At 36.2% G+C, this 24,281-nt stretch overlaps 3 protein-coding genes across 3 annotated transcripts; 1 reads left to right on the top strand and 2 right to left on the bottom strand.

Moving 5' to 3' along the window:
• The first annotated feature begins 1,028 nt into the window (after positions 1-1,028).
• On the top strand, positions 1,029-3,732 carry LOC112165879 (PRA1 family protein H). Its single transcript, XM_024302574.2, has 4 exons — positions 1,029-1,514; positions 2,212-2,348; positions 2,933-3,004; positions 3,378-3,732. Exons 1-4 carry the CDS (start codon positions 1,081-1,083, stop codon positions 3,446-3,448), a joined length of 714 nt encoding a protein of 237 aa, XP_024158342.1. The 5' UTR covers positions 1,029-1,080; the 3' UTR covers positions 3,449-3,732.
• A 751-nt stretch (positions 3,733-4,483) lies between these two features.
• Positions 4,484-5,592, bottom strand: LOC112201580 (60S acidic ribosomal protein P1). The gene is made up of 3 exons (XM_024342488.2): positions 5,300-5,592; positions 4,951-5,151; positions 4,484-4,642 (listed from the first exon to the last, which is right to left on the bottom strand). The coding sequence occupies exons 1-3, from the start codon at positions 5,366-5,368 to the stop codon at positions 4,586-4,588; spliced, it is 327 nt and encodes a 108-aa protein (XP_024198256.1). The 5' UTR covers positions 5,369-5,592; the 3' UTR covers positions 4,484-4,585.
• A 2,511-nt stretch (positions 5,593-8,103) lies between these two features.
• LOC112165973 (germinal center kinase 1) lies at positions 8,104-17,767 on the bottom strand. The gene is made up of 21 exons (XM_024302703.2): positions 17,586-17,767; positions 16,942-17,194; positions 16,499-16,555; positions 15,544-15,571; positions 15,335-15,457; positions 14,493-14,604; positions 14,264-14,301; positions 14,078-14,131; positions 13,675-13,743; positions 13,437-13,553; positions 13,141-13,209; positions 12,503-12,582; positions 12,161-12,286; positions 11,862-12,081; positions 11,235-11,327; positions 10,983-11,150; positions 10,377-10,498; positions 10,119-10,251; positions 9,435-9,559; positions 9,141-9,332; positions 8,104-8,420 (listed from the first exon to the last, which is right to left on the bottom strand). The coding sequence occupies exons 2-21, from the start codon at positions 17,034-17,036 to the stop codon at positions 8,381-8,383; spliced, it is 2,061 nt and encodes a 686-aa protein (XP_024158471.1). The 5' UTR covers positions 17,037-17,194; positions 17,586-17,767; the 3' UTR covers positions 8,104-8,380.
• Between the last annotated feature and the right edge of the window lie 6,514 nt (positions 17,768-24,281).

Genomic DNA, 24,281 nt, shown 5'->3' on the forward strand with positions numbered 1-24,281 from the left:
TAATTTTGAGGCTTTTGTAACATGTGACAGTGAAATTCATTTTTTTTTCAAAGGCAATTGATTAATTACAAAAGAAAAAAGGGAAAAAAAAAGCTTGTGAAGCAAGTTAAAGAATTTTAGTCCATGTTTGTTCTTTGTTTTAGTGGAATTTAGTTAAGATTGTTGTAGAGAAACTGAAATTGAGAAAAAATCGCTGTGTATTCTCATTGATAATAGGGACCTCTTTATATAGAGGATTACAATGTATAGAATCTCAATCATACAAGGAAAGTAATCGTACATTGAATAGGAATCTAGATCCTTCTAATTTAACCCTATTACCACTAGGTCAAGTAACCTAGAGTTTGGGCCAAACACAAATTAAGGTTTACTTGAACAAAGATGAGTTTTTCAAACAATTCACAAGTGAGTGGAGCCACAGATGTTGAAGGCAACAAATGCGCATCTCGATAAGGACGCTTCAAACCTTTGCAGTTCTTTAGGCTGCTGTTCATAGCCACCGTCATTGATCACGCACCCATTTTCAAGCCAAATTTGAAAGTAGGCTCAACAAATTTCGTCATAGGGCCTAAACTAATAAGATTCAAAAGATTAAATTTTGATCCCAAACTCGTTATAAAATTTTTCAGAAATGGAAAAAACTAACCATATTAGTGATATTACTTCAATAGCAACCTTGATTCACCCCAAGCCCAAGACACCATTATAACCACACACAGCCAAGAACTGTTGGCTTCGAGAATGACAAATCGATATTACAGTGACCATATGGTTGTAATCTTGAGAAGATGAGACTAAACTCATTTTAAAACCACCCAATAAGATAATATCTCAACTTTCTCATTAAAGATGAAACTTTTTATACAACAAAAAATGTAAAGTTATTCCAAGTGATGAGAGTAGTTGGAGAATTGAGATAAGATTACATTCTTAGAGGTTTGATAAAATAAAAAATAAAAAAAATAAAAAAAAGTGTAAATTACCCAAATAAAAACAAATTAAAGGGTGAGAAAAAATGTACTTGGTTTTATGGTTCCAAGGAAAGAACAAACCCAACAGAAAGAGAAGACTTAGCTCATCATGGTATTCTCAGCCAACCCATTATCCCTCAGCGTCTCCGACCCTTTCTTCGACTCATGGCTCCGTCAAAACGGCTACCCTGAAATCCTCGAGCACCGACCCACCTCCGCCACACCCACCACCGTCTCCGCCGCCACAACCTCCACCTCCGCCGCCACCTCAACCTCCACCTCCACCGCAAATGGCTTCTTCACCTCACTCTACTCCACCGTCTGCATCCTCCTCTCTCTCTTCGCCACCAACCCCTTCGCCAAGCTCACCAACGAGGACCTCGCCGCCCCTACGCCGCCGTGGCAAGCCGGGTTTATTGGCGACTACGAGTCCTACTCGTTCCCGGTGTCTAGCTCTCAGGCCCAGTTGAGGGTCCAGGAGAATGTGAAGAGATATGCTAGGAACTATGCGTGGTTGTTGGTCATCTTCTTCGCTTGTTCTCTGTAAGCTCTCTCTCTCTCTCTCTCTCTCTCTGGTTTGTGGTGGGTTTTGAGAATTGGGTTCCGCTTGTATAGAATTTGGTGTGGATTTTCTGGGTTAAAGAGAGAAGCTTTGGGGTAAATGAGGGGGTTTTCGGATTCTTGGGTGAGTTTTCTGAATTGGGTTCTGTTTGACTCTGCAAAAACTTCAGAAAGTTGAAAACTTTGGATACCTTTTGTGCTATAGGTTGCTTTGCAATTCCAAATGTGGAGTTCTGATTCAAAATGGCTGAGAACTTGACTTGCAAGCTTATTTTTCTGTTGAATTTCTTCTGAATGTAGATATTGTTTTCCTTTGCCTAAATAGCATTAGTACTAGGCCATATGGAATGGGGTTCGAGTGGTTTAGATTGTGAGGAATTTTGCTGAGCAGTTCATTTACTCCAATCTGAATATATACTCCTCCTTGTCTGGTGGTAGTCCGAATGCTATCTTTTTCGATAGACGTTGGTAAAGTTCATTATTTCCCTAGTGAAGGGGAGATCAAATAGAAAGCCATAGCTGCCTCTACTTTGCTCCATTTATTTACTTTTCTGTGAGAGCTTCAGGAAGGCTTAATGTGTGTCTGGTCATATTGAGTGAGTGCCCTCTTAAATAGTAGAAATGGTTCAACTACTCTCTCCTCTGATAGTTTTATTTGTGTTTGTTGATTTGCTTATAGATATCAAATGCCATTGGCTGCTGCTGGATTGATATTTTGTTTGGCACTATGGGAAACCTTTAAGCGCTGTGGTGAAATGTGGGGACTGGATCAGTACTCAACAATTCAGCAAACCATAATACGTGTTGCTCAATGTGGTGAGATATCGACTCTTTCTGTTTAGGAAGTATTCTCTTGTGCATGTTTTTGAGACCGAGTTGTCTGTTGTGCACTGGAGATCCAATTACTTGATCCCCCATTATATGCTTTAGCAACTAACAAAGTTATCTTGGCATCCATTAATGTGGGGAACTCTTTTGGGAGAAATCAATTGCATATACTTGATAGTTAATCTAGTATGGAAACTAATAGAGGTTTTCCACTTTTATGGCTGACCCAATGAGGAATCTGCTAGGAGTACATACAGTGCCATTTCTGTAAGGAAATTTTGTTTTTCTTGCTTGCATCCCTTGTCAACCTTCTTTTTCTAGGTTAGTAAGGTACATTATGGTTGGAAGTCCCAGACCTCTTTGGTCATGTTAGCCAAATAGTTGCCCAAGGATTGTCTTATCTTGTGAGAAATTTCATAATCCTTTTTAGTCCATTATCATTAATTTTGGGTTTACAGAAGTGGTCTTTCAGTTAGCTTCCTTATTTGCCTTCTCCCAAACTGTTACTTCTGACTCATGATATCTGATGAAAATAAGTGTTTTGTAACATAAATTCGACTTCATCTTTGCAGTAGCTGCTGTTATCCTGATATATTCGGGTGTTCAAATGGCTCTATTCTCGGCACTTAGTGTCACTTATGCAGGTGATGTTTTAGTATTCCTAGCATATTCTTGTATGGACAAGACTGTATAATTTCTTGAGCTAGTTCTTGGGATTTTCTTAATGAAAAAATATATTTTGAAGTGAAATACTACACAATGAATTTTGTATAAGATTTCATTCTCACATAAACTCGTTAAAAAAAAAATTGATTTTTTTTTTGTGTGTAATAATTGTGTAAAAATATCTCTGTTATGGCAAAGGTGTTGTATTCTCTTCTAGGAAAAACTTGATTTCCTTTTTTTTTTTAAATTACCAATAAACCTAACTGATCATAGTCAATCTTGAAATCAAAAGACAAAACTTGGCCTAAATATAGTCTATTTATTTATATGGGAGTATCTGAACCATTGCAGGAATGATACTGCACGCCGGATTTCGGACGCTGACTCGTGCAAAGCAAGCTTCTCGTGGTAGATCGAGGTGATAAGATCTAAGCTTCTTTAGCAATACAATCAAAAGGGCTAGAGTCGAACGCTTGAGCTATAGTGATGGTCCCATCATTTGAGAAATAGAGAAAAATAGGATGTAATGTCCTGATATTGTTGGTGTCACCAATGCTCATTTTGATTCTTATTTTCAACCGTTAGGAACAAAATTTTCCTAAGCAGAAAAAATGGAACGAATCATGCAGTGATAGTTTGTCTGATAGCATGCAGGTGTAAATTAATTAATTAGTTATTTTGTGTCTAAATTTCGTGAATTTTGAAATCTTCATATCTTCTTGTAAATATTCTGGAACAGAATCTGAAAATCTCTAATTTTCAACACTAAAATTTAGAAATAGAAAAAGGGGGTGGAATTGTAATGCTTTTGTAGATTTCAATCCAAACGTTTCAAAAACTTGTTGAAGGCATTATGGTTGGATCATTCCGAGCACAAGATAACAATTTAGAATTGATCATCGCTTCTGGGATCAAACAAGCGTGCGACTCGAGTTGTCATGTTGGGGTTTCCCCCTTCATTAGTTCATTGTTCCAAAACCCTCTTGACAAAATTCCAACATTGCCACTTTCCACACAAAAAAGTTTCTATAGGAAAACAAATTTTGTTGGTTTTAAATTCTTCAAACACTTCGAAACAAACCTTCAATCTGAAATGTTTCTCCACTCCAAATATGACTAATACATAACCTGAGATCGAGAGTCCTAGCCCTGTTAGTTATTCTATACATGACCTTATGGGGGACTTTCTTTGTCCCTATATTTCTTGGGGATTTAGGCGAGGTCTAGTCCTCTTAAGCCCAAGTCAGAACATCTGAACATGAATGAAGAATCGAAAGATTTGCATGAGCATGGTAGTGAATGAGAAGAATTGAAGAAAGCCGATTAAAACGCAATAATCGTGTTTCACCAAAGATGTTTTGTACATTAGAATGCACATAAAATTGCAGAGAATTAAAACATTAACTAGTTGATAAATAAAATGAAAGAGATATCAATTAAATATTAAGAAAAGTTACAAAAGCTTGAACTTAAATTGCCCAAAGCCAATCCAATCAGAAAAATAAACTCCCAAAAATTAAAGTATGGGCTTCTAAGTTTGTGCTGATACGAGTTTAAATTTAATCAAACAAATCGAATATCGGCATGTCGTCATCACTTTCTTCCTCTGGTTCTTCCTGCACATTGAGAGGCAAAAGAGAAGTCAAAAACAAGTTCAACCAAACAAGAACGGTGATTATGCATATATATATATATATATATATATATATATATATATATATATATATATGTATGGCACACACTTATTCCAAGTGTTGATAATCAGAATACTCATTCCCCCAGATTGATGATAAATAGATTAATAGAATAATAGAGCAACAAACTTCTGCAAAGATAGTAGTACTACTAAACAAGGAATAGGATTATAAAATATCATAAAAAAGAAAAGTGAAATCTAAGCAGAGAACTATAACGACATTCTTACCTTCTTCTCCTCAACTGCAGGAGCAGCAGCACTTGCAGCAGCAGCGGGAGCAGCCATAGCTACCGGAGATGGAGCCGAACCAACGGCATTCATAATAAGGTCCCCAAGGTTCCTCTTCTCAGCAAATTTGGCAAAGAGGCTTGGCCAGAAGGATTCTACTTCCACGTTTGCAGATTTCACCAAGGTAGCAATCTTCTCTGCCTATTCCAACCAAAGTCAAAAAACAAAGTAAGGGTCTAATTATTACAAAACAACATCATGCAATAGGAAAAGAAACATAAACGTACTACAAAAAGAACATATAAAGCATACTAAAGAAAGCGAAAAAAAAAGATAATGATGGTCTTACTGTGATTGGGATGCCATCGTCTTGAAGAATCGCGGCGGCATAGGTGCAAGCGAGTTCACCGGTCGACATTGTACTGCAAAGATTGGAGATTAGCTTCGATGGTTTTGGGATTTGGGACGATGAGTTTGTTCTTTCCCTGGAGGAGGTATACTTATAGGGGATAATATAGGAAGTGTATGAAGTAAAGAGCCCTAAATATATTTGGAATCCTAGCTAGTCAGATATTTCCAAGTGATCTTTGGAAAGTGAACGTCCTCCTTTCCGATGAAAAACAAATATGTCCTTAATTTAATGATTGATATTTTCTCTAAGACTTTTGTGTACATTTAAATCCTCAAAATTGTGTAATTGAGAACTCTGTATTTTTGTAAGGGTTCTTGACCAAAAGCCCCAAAATGAGCCAAAGTTAACCCACTTACCCCATCAACAGATTTTTATTCCCACTAACCCAATTTCACATCAAATAACCATTTTACCCTCAACTCAATTAAATAATTACAACCACTGCCACCATTACCACTGCGCGGATCTCTCTCTCTCTCTCTCTCTCTCTCTCTCTCTCTAGATGCCGGACACCGGAGCCGGCTTTCTCCCTCTCTCTCTCTCTCTCCTCGTCGCTCCACTCTTCGTCAACGATAGTGTCGAAGGTCCAGAAGGCCACTCGTCGCCCTGATGGCACCGACAACCGCCGTCTTCTAAAACTCATCGGCCTCAAGGTTTCACCGGATTTCGAGACTCCGGACCATCAAGTTGGCTAGGTTGATAGGTTTTCAACCTTTCTTCTGCGGCGAGGAGCGGACAGAGTCTGAGATCCGACTTGAGAAGAATTCGCTGCTGCTGGTGGCCCTAACCAACTGGATGTCAGAAGGCGTTTTTGCCGGCCGGGTCGACCCGGGACCATCAGGTGGTGAATGTGAGTCGAGCGAACGTGGTGGAGCTCCGGTCGAAGCTACCTAAAGGCGACGAAGAAGCTCTGCTTGAAGCTACCTCTCCGATCAAAGCTCCGGTTGGACCACCGGTGAGAAAAGCAGCTCTGGACGTGGGTGCCTAGAGCATTTTCGGCTTCGGATTGCAGTTGGGGTGATTAAAGGGCTTCAGTATCTTCATGCATATGTGCCTCAAATTATGCATAACAACTTGAAGCCGAGAAATGTCATGTTGGATGCTAAGTTTGAACCGAGATTGGTAGATACCAGATAGAATCAAAGACGTCTATTGGGGCAATAGACGTCTATTGGGGGGCAATACATGGCTGATAATCGTCTCTTGGGAGGGCAATACATGGTTAATAGACGTCTATTGGGGGGCAATACATGGTTGATAGTCGTCTATTGGGGGCAATACATAGCTGATAGTCATCTATTGGGGGGCAATACATGGCTGATAGTCGTCTATTGGAGGGTAATAGACGTCTATTGGGGGGCAATAGACGTCTATTGGGGGGCAATAGACGTCTATTGGGGGGGCAATAGACGTCTATTGGGGGGAAATAGACGTCTATTGGGGGGCAATAGATGTCTATTGGGTGACCGAAATCCGGCGACAGGATTCCGGCGAAAGTTGGCCGGAATCCGGCGAGGTTGGCCGGAATCCGGCGAGGTTGGCCGGAATCCGGCGGCCGGTGACCTGATTCCGGCAGCCGGTGACCGGCTCCGGCGAAGTCTCCCATGGTTTCTCTCTCTTCTATTTTTTTTTTCTCTCTCTCTCTAAGTAACAAGGGGGTGAGGGTAAAATGGTATTAAAAAAAAATTAAAAACAAAAAAAAAGGTATTAGGGAAGACTCCCTTAGAGTGTATTGGGTAAGAGAGAATTAAAAAACTTAATGGGGTAAGTGGGAAAAAAATCCCTAAAAATGGGGTAAGTGGACAAAATCCCTTTTTGTAATTCATTAATTAAAATAATATTTTTGGCAAGTTCAGCCATAAAGATTTGTAGATATTTTTCTTTTACCCAAGTATTCTTGGAACTCCAAGTTTTATCTGGAGATCAAATAGGGTATAATCAAACTATGATTCCTTAGGAGTCTAATAATGAGAAACTTATTGCCTTCTTCTAAAATTCTAAATGAGTCTCAACTGTTGGAAAAAATTTGAGGATAAATTCATACTTTTGAGTAATTTAGGTAATTAATTTGAGGATATTCAACTTTGAAACCCTAATGAAAAGTAACCTTGAATCATTGTTCAAAAAGAAAATTATACCAAAAATCACAGCAATCTCTTGAAGTGATGCGGTGACTTCCTAGGCCAGCTTGGGTTTGTCATAAAACCCCAAGCTGGCTTGGGCAGGTAGTGGCGGCAGCAAGGGTGCCTAGGTGGCACCGCCATCCAGGATTTTTTGTTATTTTTTTACACCCTCATATGGTTAATGATTCTGTCATCACTTGATAGTCATTTATTTGCCAGAAGTAGGATAAAAAAAAAAAAAAAAAAAAAAACAAACAAACAAACACTGGGGCACGAACGTGAAAGAACTCCCAACTTGATGAAAGTGTGTGCAGCCTCCTTGCTTTGGGCAGAAGATCCCAAGTAAATTACAAATTAATTCTCCTCAGTCCTGACTAGTATTTCATTTTAGCATCCAGCGTTGTTACAATACATCCTCATAAGTATGTCATGGTGCGATTTAAGCCTATAACGTGTTTCAGCTCGCTGGACTACTCTATGCAATAACCCAAACTACTTATAATCCCAAAGTTCTCAAGATTCCACTTTTAATTTCAGAAATCCAACAATGTACTTAAAACAGTCTGAGTAAGAGGCTGAACAGAAGGAAGTAGACAGTAAACCTTGATAATTGGGTACTAAATGTTATGACCCTTATAGTTGAGGGGATCAAAATGCAGTTCACTCTTAATAAAAAGTATCGGAAACATTACAATGGTAATCTTATAATATAGCAAATTCCTAATTATAGGGCAATACTGCTACTCGGAAACAAAAATGTAGAACCAAAAAATCTAAATATTAAAGATAATGAGAACACAGTTTCTTACAATGATATGTACATTGAATCAGAGAACAAATGCATAAACAGGAATCACACTACAAATCAAATATTCAATCACTACTCAAACCTCTTTCACGCTGGATTTAGATCGCGTGAAACTTGCCCTTGCCATCTGTATCACAAAATTAAAACCAAGCATTAGATATTTGTATATAAGAAAAATTATTCTCTGGTTCTAAGGAGGGTGAAAATTTATTGACAAGAATACTTTTAGCACTCCTATCAGTCCTTAACCTATGTAATGCTCAACTTATTGCTCAGTCTACGCATTTTTGAACTTGCTCTCTTTTTCACATTTATCCCATAATTTTCTGCTTGTATTTCTCTTGCTTCCCTGAACTGAGCTTATCATTCTTATCTCTTTTTACAGAGCTCTCTTGCCCTTAGGCTTCTCTCTAAATGATGATACACACACACACACACGCTGTACAAGTATTCATATCTAAATGATTATTCTAATCCTCTTGACATATTGCAAGTCTAGATATACATTCGCTGCACAAGTATTCATATCTAATTGATTATTCTAATCCTCTTGACATATTGCAAGTCTAAATATTAGAATAATATTTAGACTTTAGGGACCCTTTCAATTCTCTTTACATTACTATGAGTATCTGATAGGGTGAAAAAGGAATGACCAAGCTCAAATATTACTAGTGAACCAAAAAAGGCAAAAGACGAAGATTGAGGTTAAATCATTTTGGAAATAAAAGGAAAGATGTATAGAAATAAATTATATTTAGTAGTGGAAAATGCTTGCCTGAAGTACTGAATTGCACACATTCTAAATCAACATGAGCTATTATGGGAAAGAAACAACTTCACTAACCTCGAGAGCAAAAATCTTGCAAGTGGGCTTATATTTGCATTTGACTGAAACTCCTTGTTTTGCTGCCTTTTCTTGCTATCAGCTTCTGTATTTGTGTGTTGCGTTTCTCCAGAAGTTGTCTTACCCTTAGAGAAGATGCGAGCCGCCAGCTCCTGTAGATCTTTCAAGGAAGATTCCTTGGAACTATTTGAACTGCAAAGGTTTTCTTCTATGAGTCTCATGGACAACACGCCACGATGACGAGAGAGAGAGAGAGAGAGAGAGAGAGAGAGAGAGAGAGAGGGAGGGATTCACCTTGCTAATCGCTGAAGCAATTTGCTGACAAAAACTTCACACGCTCCAGGTTTCAAGCTCTCCAAATTCACCAGCGACCTTGCAACCGACCGCACTTCTGACCCTTCCAACTCATCAGTAACCGCCTACATATTATAGGTACAAGAAACATTATGACCTCATTTCACATGTTTGCATACATGAAGAGGTAACAGCAAGTAGGTTGATAGCCAGACTAAATAGTTGCAACTTAGGAACACCTCGTCATAAGCCCAAGCCTAGAACATATGATCTCTATCCCGTAAAGCACCCATCTTAGAGACATCAAATGATTTTTTGCAAAACCTACCATACCCCCTAAAATAGGTCTCACTTACTTTCATTGCAGCAAGTGTTTGTGATTGAAAGCAACCAGCCTTGGGGACTGCATAGCACTTTGAAATGTGCGTGCCAATGCTACTTATTCTTACTTAAGAAACACCCAAACATTCTGACAACAATACTATCCTGAGCCGGACAAAGAAGGAAAAGAAGACAAATACTGCTTTTATGTCTTTGACAACTAGTACATGCAGTTCTTGAAGGTATTGTTCTAGACAATGCCAAATGAGTACAAGCAAAGTGAAAGTACAATTTAAAACCACAATATTACCCCCGGACACCATATGGAAGAAACTACTTGTATGTACATATTTGGGAGCTCACCTCTTTCAGGGAAGGGATGAGCAGCATTGATAATGCTGCAGATGATGACATTACTTTTTCACTTTCTTCATCATCGCTTGCTTGAGATGATCTTGAAGATGCTTTTGGTGCGTCAAAGTAGTCATCAGATTGTCTGAGGTGAAGAGAGTTCCTCTATAAATTAGAAGTTCTCAACCCTATTTCATAAGTGTATGCATGTGTGGGTGCCAGTGTGGGTAGAGCTAGAGTTCTTGGAAAGAAGTTTCCCAGAAAATGTACCTGGTAGAATCAGAGCTATTTGTCATCCGCCCTGTTCTGCTATCTTGCGAATCATAGTTGACCTTCGTCAGCCCAGACTTTTCTCTAGCATTTCCTTTCCTCCCTTGAATTGCTGCCTTTGCCTGCATAAACATTGTCAACCAAAAATTCAGCTTCAATAGGTAAACATTTTGAAAGACGCCAAAAGAACTTCAGGATTCAGTTTTTTTTTTTTTTTTTTTCCCAACCTAAATTAGATTTTTAACAAAAATATGACAACCGAGAAAATTACAGATTCAAACCTGGGAGGAGACTGGATGTGGGAAGACAATCAATTTTATAATCAATAAAAGGTATATGGAAAGAAAAAACTTTTCAAATTTGATACTTTATGCACAAAATGTAACCAATGAGTACTTCATATGTTTAAGAATGTACCTTTTATTATTTATTTATTTATTTATTAGAATTAAAACTAGATTGATCTTGCTTGGAGTCAAGGACGTCATATTGTTAGGTACCACCAGCATTTTGCTGATATTCTGACTCACATTGAACTGAATTACATTATATATAAGAACTTCAATACTAGGATTGAACTAACTAATATCATAGAGCAAAAACCACCTCTGCAAGATTCATGGCACTGTCTTCAATTGAAGAACTTGAAGTTCTCTCTTGAATTCCCAGCCTCGATCTTGGCGTTCGAGGAGAATCAGAATCATCAAGCTGGCCACGAAAAACCACAGTTCCACTGGAAGAAGCATCTTCATAAGAAGCATATGTGCTGCTGGTCTACAAAGCAAAAGGAGCTTATCTCAGTTCATAAAATTAAGACTTCAATACTTCGTATTCTTTCCTAATAGTACAGATTAGTACCAGAGAGTTTTGATCACGAAACTGAGAAGATGACTGAGATCCTTTGGGTGTTCGTATAACAACAGTTCCAGACCCACTTACAATCAAATCTTCCTGGAAATATATCATCACATTGGTGTAAACAATTATGAACGCCAACTCGAGTCAAGTAAATGAAATTTCATACAAATTGATACAAGAATAACTGCTAGCTATGCATCTTAGTTAACTTAAAGCCAGTAAAAGCAGAGAGAACTCGAAAGTCAAAAAAACAAGTAACGGCATCAAATAGCTTAAACATGACAAAAATCTATACTACTACTATGTCATTTATTAGATCATTAAACAGTTTAACACAGTAACAGTTATGCTGGTTAAGTTCTACAGAAATGAATACTCTTGACACCCAGATATATGCAAAAAACAAAACTTCCTAGAGAACTAATTGTAGGGCTGCAATACAGCTATTATAGCACACACTGCATCTTCCCCCGGCACGATAAGACTGAGGAATGACTAGGCATGTTTCTACACCAAACCTTCACCAATTATTTAGAAGAGATCAAATCAGTGGATGCAACTTGTATCAAATAAGCGTGTGCACACACACACACGCACAGAGAGAGAGAGAGAGAGAGAGAGAGTTACATCTTCATCCTCATGCAAATCATGTTGTGCACTCCCAGGTGACAAATGTCGGTTACTATTCTCGGGGAGCCTTTCAGGTGTAACCTGATTATACCGGCCTTCTGGCTTTCTTTCTCTTGCCTGAGGTGGTTTTACGGCTGCTACACTTCTAATAGTCCCTGTACCCTGTGATCCAATGCTGAAATCCCATCCAGCATTTTTCATGGTCTTACCCTGTTCACTGCAAATTAGAACATGTCAGTAATAGTTAATCCAGACAATCAGAAAAGGCACTAGTAATCAGCGATTTTCTGACCCACCTAGCTCGAACTGTTTCATCTCTTATATTTCTTGTCACCTTCACGGTATCAGACGTCTCCCCTCTAGCCGTAGGACCATTTCTAGTGGTGTCATCATCTTCCTTTATCGGGTACTTTGGACGTTCCCTGTAAGTTAACAAAAAGCAGATGGCCAATCAAAACCACACTGACAAATGAATGTGCTCATATAGTAAAAGAAGTTGCAAACTGAGGTGCACTTGTGTACACTTTTACATTATCTATGCAGCCAAAGGCCAGGTGAGCATCCTTGTGCAGATGCTCACCGTAGAAAGAATCTTCAGTGAAGAACACATAAGAAAATGATACAGCAATATATGGCACCTTATTCTCTCAAGAAGTCTTGGACTCTTCCTAGCAGTCCTAATAAAGCGGTGCTTTAGCAGTTCCTTGGCACTTGCACGCTGAGACGAAAGAAAGCAAACAAAAAAGAGTGATAATAAGAAAACTTGTAGAATTCATTAAACAAGACATTGGGACCATATTAAAAAACAGAGATAGATATGCATTTTGTCTCATTGTTTTTATTGGATACGCATATCCTATAAGAACCACATACATGACAAGGATTATCTGGAGAGCATATTCTATAAGTGATCACTGTTCTGAACTGAACTCCAATAACCTCAATCCATATATGACTTTAGCATTTCCAACAAGGAATATGTATTCATCGGTCATGGCTTTAAAGGGGCAGTTAAGACTTAAGACCACCTTCAGGAGGATATGATTGGGAGAAAAAGAGCTATACTAGAGTGATTAAATTTTCTATTTCTGAATTTTTTTTTTCCTATTAAATTGTATTTTTATAGTCTTTGCCCCAATTTGATTAGATTCATTTCTTTTAGAATTTTATGGAGAACGGACAGTGGGATTTTAAAAATCTAATGTGTAAATGGTTCTTAATATATATATATAAGGATGAATATTTAGTAGGATTTTATGCTGGTACAAGTACTTACCTCAGCAGGTACCTTCTTCAAACATAGTGAAACAAATTCTTTCATAGGTCGAGAAAAATGCTCATCCAACTGCACAATAAACACACAGAAACCTTTTTATGGTGAATAATATCTACAAATGACTAAGAGCATTTTAACTCTATACATTTTTTTAGCAAGGATACATTGATCAATGTGACACAAAGTATACTGGGACACCTGAGGTGGATTTTCTCGAGGTTTAATGAGCATTTTAACTCTATACATTTTTTAGCAAGGATACATTGATCAATGTGACAAGAAGTATACTGGGAGACCTGAGGTGGATTTTCTCGAGGTATAATGAAAAGAACTCTCATTGGGTGAAGATCGGCAAGTGGCGGCTCCCCTTTCGCCATCTCAATAGCAGTAATTCCGAGAGACCAGATATCTGCCTGCATAAAAGGTCCATGAGAGGGAGGGAGGGAGGAAGAGAGAGAGAGAGAGAGAGAGAGAGAGATGTCTAAACACCAAAAGACAAAGATCCGAAAAGAAAATAACTGCTTCAATAGATACCTTCTCATTGTATCCTTCAGAATTTTGAATAACTTCTGGAGCCATCCAGAATGGTGTTCCTACAAATGTCTGGGGTTGTTAAAAAAATTAGTGCTTTCTAGCTAGCATGCAACATTTGTGATATTGCTTGTACATTGCAATCTAACATTCCATATTACGTGTGACTGCTAGTAGTAGGAAATACATAGGCCACCCTCCCCCTTCCCCAACAAATTTTAGTCAGGAAACTGAAATTTAGAATTATTTACCACTGAGAAAATCAGCAAAAGACAAACGAGGAACGGACATAAAGTGGGGACACAAAAAATGATAAGTCAAAATACATAGAAATTGAAGCATATCCCCAACAGTCATTCAATTGGTTTGATCAACAAACAAAATAAATTTATGTTTGATATGGTACCTTCCTCCTTGATATTGTCCTTGTGAGTTGTGCGGAAACACCAAAGTCTGCCACCTGTTACAAGTCACAATCGTAACTTGGAAGACCAAATGCGGATAAATTTAACAACACCCTTCAATACAGATCCTTCTTCCACTTAGTTAATTCCCTATATGGATTATAGGCGTTTTGAGCAAGAATTTATACCTTAACATCACCATTTTCTGTCAATAAAATGTTTGCCGCTGCAAGATTTATAAAATATACATCAAAACATGAGCTAGAACAAGAAAGGTGAAATGAATGAAACTAACATGACACTGTAAATGACAAACAAGAGACTGAAGTAGAGGATATCAAACATTTCATATGATTCTGTGATAGTTGACAAACATGTATAATCAGGTAGAAACTTAGTGGGGGGGAAGTGAAAAACCTTTAATATCTCTGTGAATTTTTCCTTCATTATGTAAATATTCAATTGCATGCAGCAAGTCACGAAGAATGCAAGCCATTGACATTTCATCCAGTGGCGGACCAGACTGGAGCTGCATAAACACAATTAGTGAATGATTTATTAAGTTTTTCACATCAGTTAATAAAAACCACATATAGATCAATATGACAAAAACTACCCTCCTGCTTTTTGTTTTTTCTTAAAAAAAATGTGAAAAGGTAAATAAAAAATGAAAACAAAATAAATAATAACAACAACAAAAATGAGTTTTCAGATAAAAAGGAAAAATAAGTGGGAAGTGGTTAGTATTTCCACTTTTTATGGCCAATGGCAATTTTTCCCATTTTACCCTCTTTTGATAAAAATTCTCTCTTCTGCAAATTAGTAAATCAAGGGCATAATAGGAGTTTCAAAAATGTAACCCCAATGACTGTTTGCTTAATATATAAGATTACAACATCAAATGGACGCTAAAGCACTAATCTTGTCTCACTCATTGTTAAAGAATTTCCATGTAGTGTCATTATATAAAATATACGAAGGAAAGTTTGATAGTCCTACTTTCTGAAGACTCATCACCTAAACCAAATAATGTATCAAAGAACTGCGCATGATTATAGCAGGCAAACAATACCTTGCAAGAAGACACTTAATCAAATGGTATTACTAACAAATGATGACATAACACCCAAAAGAATGGTTTTAGTGGAAATATAATGCTGATAGATTGGCAAATTATAAAGAAAGGTTCCACAAGCCGTTAAATAAAAGCAATCTCATTTGAACACACTGAGTATGTACAAACAACAGAAGTAACCTACTAGATCAGCAACAGAGCCACCAGCCATGTATTCCATTATTATCCATAGTTTCGTCTGGTTGAGATAGGAACCATAATACTCTGTAATATAAGGAGATCGACATTGTGACAAAACAGAAATTTCCTGGCACACATATGAGCAGAATTAGCAACCTAATCTTTGCTTTTCATTAATGGCAATGTACCAGCTATCAAAATACGAGGTAGTACCTTTTGAATGTCCTCAATTTCGTCCTCTCTGCATAAAACAATAAGAGAACAATTCAAATTGAAGCAAAGGTTTATGAAAATCGAGTACATGGGAGAAGCATACTTAAATCTCGACTGAGATTGATTAGTAATAAACAATACTGCATAATGACGAATCAAGCCAAGGATGCATTGTAAAAGAGTTTCTCATTAAAGGGCAATCAAAATAAATCAAAACAGAATCACTTCTATTAATTAAGCAGCAAGTCCAACGAACCACAAAATACCATGATGATGCAGGAAAACACATCATTCAGAAGGTTGATGATGGGAGAATGGTAGTCATCTAAAGCTTTTTTTCCCAACCAAATATCATGTTTTGTTAATTCAACAATGACTTTTCTGTAGGCCATCCTGGACCAACAGCATCCAATAAAAGATAGCCTAACTTCAGTTAGCACAATTGTGTCAGAAGGCAAAGTGATTCAAGTACCTATGAACCATCCTGAAGCAACAACCTCTAATATAAGAACCATATAGCTGAATTTCAGTCGGTAAAATTATGTAGCTTAACTGAGTCAGTGAGGTCATCAAAGGTGGCATCCTAGGAAACTTATGAAGACCTATAATCAATATCCATAGACTCACAAGTCACAACTCAGTTATCGATTCCAAGTACTTGGATCCATAAATACTTGATCTTAGTGTAACAAACTTGTGATAATTATCAGTATGAGCCTGGGAAAAATTTCATGTAACAAGCTAGAAATCATTCATATAACTAACCAAAATATAATATATATATATATATATATATATAATCATGGGAAATATTATGCGTACTGTTGTTCAGCCTGTCTTGGAAAATATACTAGAATAAGTAATAAAGCAAGAGATAAAAGCTACTATTATGGCTAGTCACATGCAGTCCAAAGGAAGAAGAAGCAAATAACACAGAGAAGTATAGTATACTTACGACTCTTCCAAATCAATTACTTTGATTGCAACTTCTTTGTTAAGATCCCTATCAAACCTGTAAATCAGGGAAGGGATCAGGAGTCACCACCTCAGTGTGCGATCAATTCACCAAAATCAAACACATATTGTACACAAATAACACATATTGTACACAAATAACAATGGTACACATGCGATGATTATGCCTGTATATGCACAACCATTTGCTAGTATCTGACAGAGCCGTGCAGTATTTGAGTAGTTGCAGAAAGAAATGAAATTGACATGTAAAACTCCAAGTATAAAGCTTTACTCTGCGTATAATTAGCAGAAGTTGTCCAATTGAACATACAATAACACTAAACAACTCACCATAACAAGGCAAGGAGACAACAAAATAGGTCCAACTCAGACAGAGCACAAGCCGACTTATACATTATACATCCACAATCCGGAACTTACCCTTTATATACATCGCCAAACGATCCCCGTCCAATTAGCTCCAACTGACTAAATCTTGATCCTGCAGCTTCTATCAAACCAGCTGCATCATCCATTTTAATCCACTAGTTGCTTCTCCTCAACTCAGCAGTAAATAAAGGCCACACTACTAAGCTACACTTGTATAAAGGTTTCGCCTTTTCCAGCCAAAAATCTCCAAAACTCTTTAACTTCCAATTCACCCGAAACAAATATTGGGGTTCAAATACCAAATCTGAAACAGAATTAGCACACATAAAACTAATCAAAACCCATGTGAATGAAACAAAGAAGTAATCTTTTACGCCAAATCTACCAATTTAAGGACCAAGAGAATGTGGAGAACAATTTGATAACACAAATAAATATAAAGAAAAAAAGAAAAAGCACAATGCAACAAGCTCTTGGACTGAAAGCAAAGCATTTTGGGGATTGCCCCAACCCATGTTAGGTGAAGTGGGATTCGCCTAAAGTGACAGCCCAACACGAAATTGTGAATTTCCAGGATACCCAGAACAGAATTTCAACGGATAAAAGCGAAATGGAAACAACCCAGAAGTGGCTTCAAATCGGGGTCATTGAATTTAAGTTTATTGTGGGCAGTAACATTGAGATTTGAGACTCACCTGTAAACCCGAAATGCGATTTGATATGTATGGATTGGAGACATGGATCTTTACCGCGCTGGCTTTGTCCCTCCCTCTCTATACAGAGGCTTTGGGAATCGAAGACAAAGTGCTGATTCCCTTTATTCTTTGGTTTTTTCTATCTTTCTTAAATAATGGAGTTCTCGTTTGCCCAAGTTTTTACATTTGTCTCTGTAATTTTCATATGACTAACCGGTTTGAATGTGAATAGTGAAAATGGAACCAAACCAGAATTGTATAGGAGTCTGAGGGTTACAGAAAAACAATCACTGTATTATTTGTGCGCGGACCATTTTATGAGATACATGAACACGTCATACTGACTATGCATCAACATTTTACGCTATCATGTAGATAGAGATTATGTAACTCAATGTATTGACATTTTAATAGTCTCAAATCTTTTAACAATTTTTATATTCGACATATTTGAAGGAAAAAAAAAAAATATATATATATATATATATATTATTCGACATATGAATCATATGTTTCCGGATTCATAACTCTCAATGAATTTTCTAGGTTCAAATTAACCCATTTCTGCAACCATAAACAAATGCATACATTATATGTTTCACTAGAGGACTATATATCCTCTCAATGCTTCCAAGCTCAAATCCTTAATGCATCCACTGGTTGTGCAGTTTGCCACAGAATGACTCACATAGATTATTAAAAAAGGTAAGTGATGTTGTTAATTTCTGCCGACCAAACCATTCAGACTTTTAAGAACTAATCAATTTCTTTGTCTGTTCTTGCATGTGGGGAATGGGTAAAATGACTATAATCCATAAAGGTTCAAGCCCAACAATCACAAACACAAAGTCAAAATTGTAAAGCAAATGGAATAGCCAATTATGCATTATTTGCTAATTGGTGCGTGTTAGAATACACAGGATTAGTAGAGAATCCTGATATTATTCCGAGACTTTCTCTTGAAGCTTATTGTCATACAGAGTTTAGGCACCATGTCTCCTGTATTCTATGATTTCATCAATAGGTATGGCTTAAGGACAGCCGATTTGCCCCTACCTCAAAAAAAAAAAAAAAACACAAACACAAAACACAAAAATAAAAACAAACAAATGGTCCAAGAAAATACATCAATAGTCCCTAAAGAAAATTGTATCAGAGTGACACTTCATGTATTGAACATCTAATTAATTAACAAAAAAAACCAACTAAATTGCATCACTAGTACAACCTTGCAGAATAGATCTAATTTTAAAAATGTTGTTTAAATGTGTTCTTTTTGTTTTTGTTACAACAACAATTGAGAATTACAATAACTAGTATTTCGTAAATTAAACTTATGATTTCTCACAAATTCATGACAATATTGGGTACGTTGGTGGGGTGTGATGATGGTGGTGGCTACGAAGTTGTCAATGACAACGATGATGGAGTTGGCATTGCAACATTGGTGCTTCTTCACCAGTGTTCTAGTCTTATTCCTTATGGTTGGGCTTAGGTGATTGGGCCATGTTTTGGGCTAGGTCTTTTGGTCGGTTTGGGTTAAGTCTCTTTGTTTCAAGTTGTTTTTTTTGTCGTTTTGTTTAGTTTTTTATTTTCAATAAGTACCTACTATTTTTTGGTGGGATCTAGTGGGCTTCGTTCAGAGCTAACGGTGAACCATTTGTTTTGTCAATTGGTTCTCTTGTTTATTTTTTTCATCTAGTTGTAGGTATTTTACGAGTCTATAGTTTGTCGCTTCTATATGCTTTGTTAAGAAATATCTACTTTCATCGAACCACAATTGAGTACTAATGCAGGCTAGTAAGTAAAAGATGATTTTACCTTGGGAATGCGGCGTTCCTGGTGGTCTATAGACTCGATTGCAAATCGAGCTTTAGTGTGTTCTTAATGAGTAGTATTTGTCAAGTTTTGAGTCCTTCAATTTAGGGTTTCAGATTTGATGAATGTACTATTATAGGTTAAGGCTTTGATTAATGAAACGTGTTTGATAAAAATAAAATAAAAACAAACAAATAAACAAATTTTACTGAAAGGTATGGTAACACACCACGAAATGACTCAATAAAAGAATTTTACCTATATATACCGTTACAGTTCATACTCCTACAACTCCAAAAACTACATACGGTTTAAAAAAAAGAAAAAAAAAGAGGGGGAACTAAAGTATAGAGCAGATTATAACCCCGTATTCAAACATTTTATTATGTAATAATATTTCTTAATATATAGTTTTTTGAAATAGAGTAGATAATCAATTAGACGTATTTTAAAGTTTCATTTGTAATTTTTATGTTTTTTTCCAAGTTTCTATAGTTTCTGGCTAATTTTATCGATATCAATATTTTCTCAAAATTTCCTTCGAAATTTTCATTTTTCGGATGGTCAATATTTCTTCGATCGTCGATAATTTGGTCATTGCTAATTTCCCTATCTTATGATTACAACCAACATATTTTACAAACCTATAATCATCCATCTAGGAAGATCTCCAATCACACCCTACGTGATGAGGATGACATAATTTTTTTTCTTCTGGATTTCGATTCAATACCCACTGTGCCTTGGGCCCGTGCCCATTCTCAACTATTTAGTGTTTCTCTCTTTTCCTTTGTGATATTGTTCTTCGTCTTTTATGGCAATGGCGATGAACTCAAAGAATTTAGTTCTTTTTCGTGCGCCAAGACCTACTCCAATGTATGCCATTCATCACAAGTCAATTCTTCCTTTTGTATGTTTTTCTCCAAAACCTTTGCCAAAGCTATATGCTCATCATCAAGGCAATCCAGCTTTTCCTTGGGGATTTTGTCCCCCAAAACCATTGGCAAAGGTACTTGTCTTCTATTGGCAAAGGTACTTGTCTTCTATTGCTTCTGGATTGGTTGTTTATTTTGTGTTTCATACAAAATTTGGTTCATTGAATGTTAGGGTTTAGGGTTGTTGATTGTAGATAATTTTATTTCAATTTGACCAAAAAAAAATCATTCTAGTTATTCATTTCTCATTTTCTTTGATTCCATTTCCATTCATACTCAGTAGCTTTGTATGAATCTTGTATTTTTGAACTTATAGTTATCCATATTCTCATATTTTCCTAATCAAATTTTATGTTGGTTAACAAACTTGTAATGTGATTCATTTTAGAGCTATACATGATCTCAGGTATGTTGTTAAAGCAAAATTGGATATGGCTAATGATGAATCAGATGATAAACTAGATGATAATGAACATGGAATGCGGCATATTCTTTATGTTATGAACTCTGCTGATCTATTAGTTTTGGGGCAAATGAATTGTGATCAGCTAATTGAGTGTGTGCGTCTGATGGAGTCTTTGCAGCATTGTAAATGCGTGTATATGAATGAATGTATGCAGCTTGGGGAGTGCATGCTATTTAAGAAAATTAATTTGGAAGTGAAAGTTTTGAAGGAGAAGAAAGTTTTGGGATGTCTAAATCCAGAGAAGTGTGTGAGGATGAAAGAGTGCTTTCAGACAATGGATTGCTTCGAGAAGGAGATGACTTGGCTATACCCAATTAAGTGCACAATCTAAAACCCCATCAATGTAGTAAAGATAAGTAGGGTATCGTTCTATCTGGGGATTGAGGGTACTCCTGTCAATTAAATGTCAAATAAAGAATTATTATTTACAAGTATATATTATGTACAAAAATTAAAAGATAAAAAGTTTGTTTGAAAAGTTGAATTATTATTTACAAGTATATATTATGTACAAAAATTAAAAGATAAAAAGTTTATTTGAAAAGTTTGTATTCTAATCTAAGTAAACTAACTATAATGATCGATCAAACCATGAATCAATGAGATGAGATGGATGGATAAGATGTAAGATGTAGTCATCAACCATTAACACGAAAACAGAATATCAAATTACAAATCACAAATGAAAACATGTAATTTGAAGAAATCAATCAAGAACAGAGATGAACGCATACAAAGTTTTTTTTTTTTTTTTTTTACTTTCCTTCGTTAAAGAACACACAAGTTAGAACGTTAATCAAGCATGCAAATCTCTTTGTTGATTTACCTAAAGAACTATAGGTTTTCCACTTAGCAATTAAAACCTAGAATGCTAGCATATCTTAATCTGGAATCAATCATGCAATTTGAATCCCCAGCTGGCCATCAAAGCACACGAAAACATGAAAGGTGGGATTGAAGAACAAAATCAACAAACATTCAAGAACATATAATGAAATCACAATTTACAATCTAAAAATCCTAAAACGTTTTCATGCTTCAAGGTTATAGAAAGCTAAACATCAAAACACACTCTTTATTTTAACAAAATTTTGAAATATCCATTTAAAACAAAAAGCTAGAACGCTAGTGAAATGTCTTTAACGTTACAAGCATATAAAACCAAAAATACATGATAGAAGGTCATGGTTATACTTTTAAAGAAGCTTTAAGAACGCAAGAAGATGTTCAAAGGTGGTGGAGGATGATGAGGCTCACGGCTTGATCGTGACTGAAAAGGAGAATTTATCATTGAGTAAAGTGATAAAGGGAGGTTTTATGTCATTGTTTACTACTCTTGAACCTGTCACATGGGTGATTATATTGGTGATATCTGTTGATTTATTATTACCTAATTCAAAGATTTTTTGACTTGCCTCTAAGATGGTTTATAATTGTTCACAGTTTTGGTATTACCCACTTTAAGGCTTTAGGAGATTGGTTTGGGAGGAAATTTGTGGAGTACTATAGTTAGTTGTTTAGATTGGTAGAAAAGTATCGCCACTACCTTCCTCAATCTTTAGTTGCTGTCGTGTATATCTTTGGACTTGATGCTGCTTTTCCGATTGTTATATTTGGACTTGATGATGCTTTGACGATTGTTATATGTAACTTTGTTTTCTGAGTGAGGACCCAATAGTCAAAAACCAGCCAAGTATAACAATCGGAAAAGCAGCATCAATTCCAAAGATATACACGACAGCAACTAAAGATTAAGGAAGGTAGTGGTGATACTTTTCTCCCAATCTAAACAACTAACTACAATACTCCACAAATTTCCTCCCAAACCAATCTCCTAAAGCCTTAAAGTAGGTAATACCAAAACTGTGAAAAATTATAAACCACACTAGAGGCAAGTCAAAAAATCTTTGAATTAGGTAATAATAAACCAACAGATATCACCAATATAATCACCCATGTGACAGGTTCAAGAGTAGTAAACAATGACATGAAACCTCCCTTTATCACTTTACTCAATGATAAATTCTCCTTTTCAGTCACGATCAAGCTGTGAGCCTCATCATCCTCCACCACCTTTGAACATCTGCTTGCGTTATTAAAGCTTCTTTAAAAGTATAACCATAACCTTCTATCATGTATTTTTGGTTTTATATGCTTGTAACGTTAAAGACATTTCACTAGCGTTCTAGCTTTTTGTTTTAAATGGATATTTCAAAATTTTGTTAAAATAAAGAATGTGTTTTGATGTTTAGCTTTCTATAACCTTGAAGCGTGAAAACGTTTTAGGATTTTTAGATTGTAAATTACGATTTCATTATATGTTCTTGGATGTCTGTTGATTTTGTTCTTCAATCCCACCTTTCATTTTTTCGTGTGCTTTGATGGCCAGCTTAGGATTCAAATTGCATGATTGATTCCAGATTAAGATATGCTAGCATTCTAAGTTTAATTGCTAAGTGGAAAACCTATAGTTCCTTAGGTAAATCAACGAAGAAATTTGCATACTTGATTAGCGTTCTAACTTGTGTGTTCTTTAATTTAACGAAGGAAAGTAAAAAAAAAAAAAAAAAAAACTTTGCATGCGTTCATCTCTGTTCTTGATTGATTTCTTCCAATTACATGTTTTCATTCGTGATTTGCAATTTGATATTCTGTTTTCGTGTTAATGGTTGATGACTACATCTTACATCTTATCCATCCATCTCATCTCATTGATTCATGGTTTGATCGATCATTATAGTTAGTTTACTTAGATTAGAATACAAACTTTTTATCTTTTAATTTTTGTACATAATATATACTTGTAAATAATAATTCTTTCTTTGACATTTAATTGACAGGAGCACCCTCAATCCCCATATAGAACAATACCCTACTTATCTTTACTACATTGATGGGGTTTTAGATTGTGCACTCAATTGGGTATAGCCAAGTCATCTCATTCTCGAAGCAATCCATTGTCTAAAAGCACTCTTTCATCCTCACACACTTCCCTGGATTTAGACATCCCAAAACTTTCACTTCCAACTTAAGTTCCTTAAATAGCATGCACTCCCCAAGCTGCATACATTCCTTCATATACACGCATTTACAATGTTGCAAAGACTCCATCAGACGCACACACTCAAAGCTGTCACAATTCATTTGCCCCAAAACTAATAGATAAGCAGAGTTCATAACATAAAGAATATGCCGCATTCCATGTTCATTATCATCTAGTTTATCATCTGATTCATCATTAGCCATATCCAATTTTGCTTTAACAACATACCTGAGATCATGTCTAGCTCTAAAATGAATCACATTACAAGTTTGTTAACCAACATAAAATTTGATTAGGAAAATATGAGAATATGGATAACTATAAGTTCAAAAGTACAAGATTCATACAAAGCTACTGAGTATGAATGGAAATGGAATCAAAGAAAATGAGAAATGAATAACTAGAATGATTGTTTTTTTAATTGGTCAAATTGA

Source organism: Rosa chinensis, chromosome 5 (assembly GCF_002994745.2).
Source record: "Rosa chinensis cultivar Old Blush chromosome 5, RchiOBHm-V2, whole genome shotgun sequence".
Taxonomy (NCBI): Eukaryota; Viridiplantae; Streptophyta; class Magnoliopsida; order Rosales; family Rosaceae; genus Rosa; species Rosa chinensis.

What these genes read in the sequence shown, in the direction of transcription:
- LOC112165879 (XM_024302574.2), top strand. Translation starts at nt 1,081, where the DNA reads ATGGTATTCTCAGCCAACCCATTATCCCTCAGCGTCTCCGACCCTTTC. An exon ending in ATCTTCTTCGCTTGTTCTCT is followed by an intron (nt 1,515 to 2,211) that starts GTAAGCTCTCTC and finishes ATTTGCTTATAG; the next exon opens with ATATCAAATGCCATTGGCTG. An exon ending in ACTTAGTGTCACTTATGCAG is followed by an intron (nt 3,005 to 3,377) that starts GTGATGTTTTAG and finishes GAACCATTGCAG; the next exon opens with GAATGATACTGCACGCCGGA.
- LOC112201580 (XM_024342488.2), bottom strand. Translation starts at nt 5,368, where the DNA reads ATGTCGACCGGTGAACTCGCTTGCACCTATGCCGCCGCGATTCTTCAA. An exon ending in ACGATGGCATCCCAATCACA is followed by an intron (nt 5,152 to 5,299) that starts GTAAGACCATCA and finishes TGGTTGGAATAG; the next exon opens with GCAGAGAAGATTGCTACCTT. An exon ending in CTGCAGTTGAGGAGAAGAAG is followed by an intron (nt 4,643 to 4,950) that starts GTAAGAATGTCG and finishes CTCAATGTGCAG; the next exon opens with GAAGAACCAGAGGAAGAAAG.
- LOC112165973 (XM_024302703.2), bottom strand. Translation starts at nt 17,036, where the DNA reads ATGGATGATGCAGCTGGTTTGATAGAAGCTGCAGGATCAAGATTTAGT. An exon ending in GATGAAACAGTTCGAGCTAG is followed by an intron (nt 12,082 to 12,160) that starts GTGGGTCAGAAA and finishes TCTAATTTGCAG; the next exon opens with TGAACAGGGTAAGACCATGA. An exon ending in ATTTGCATGAGGATGAAGAT is followed by an intron (nt 11,328 to 11,861) that starts GTAACTCTCTCT and finishes ATATATTTCCAG; the next exon opens with GAAGATTTGATTGTAAGTGG.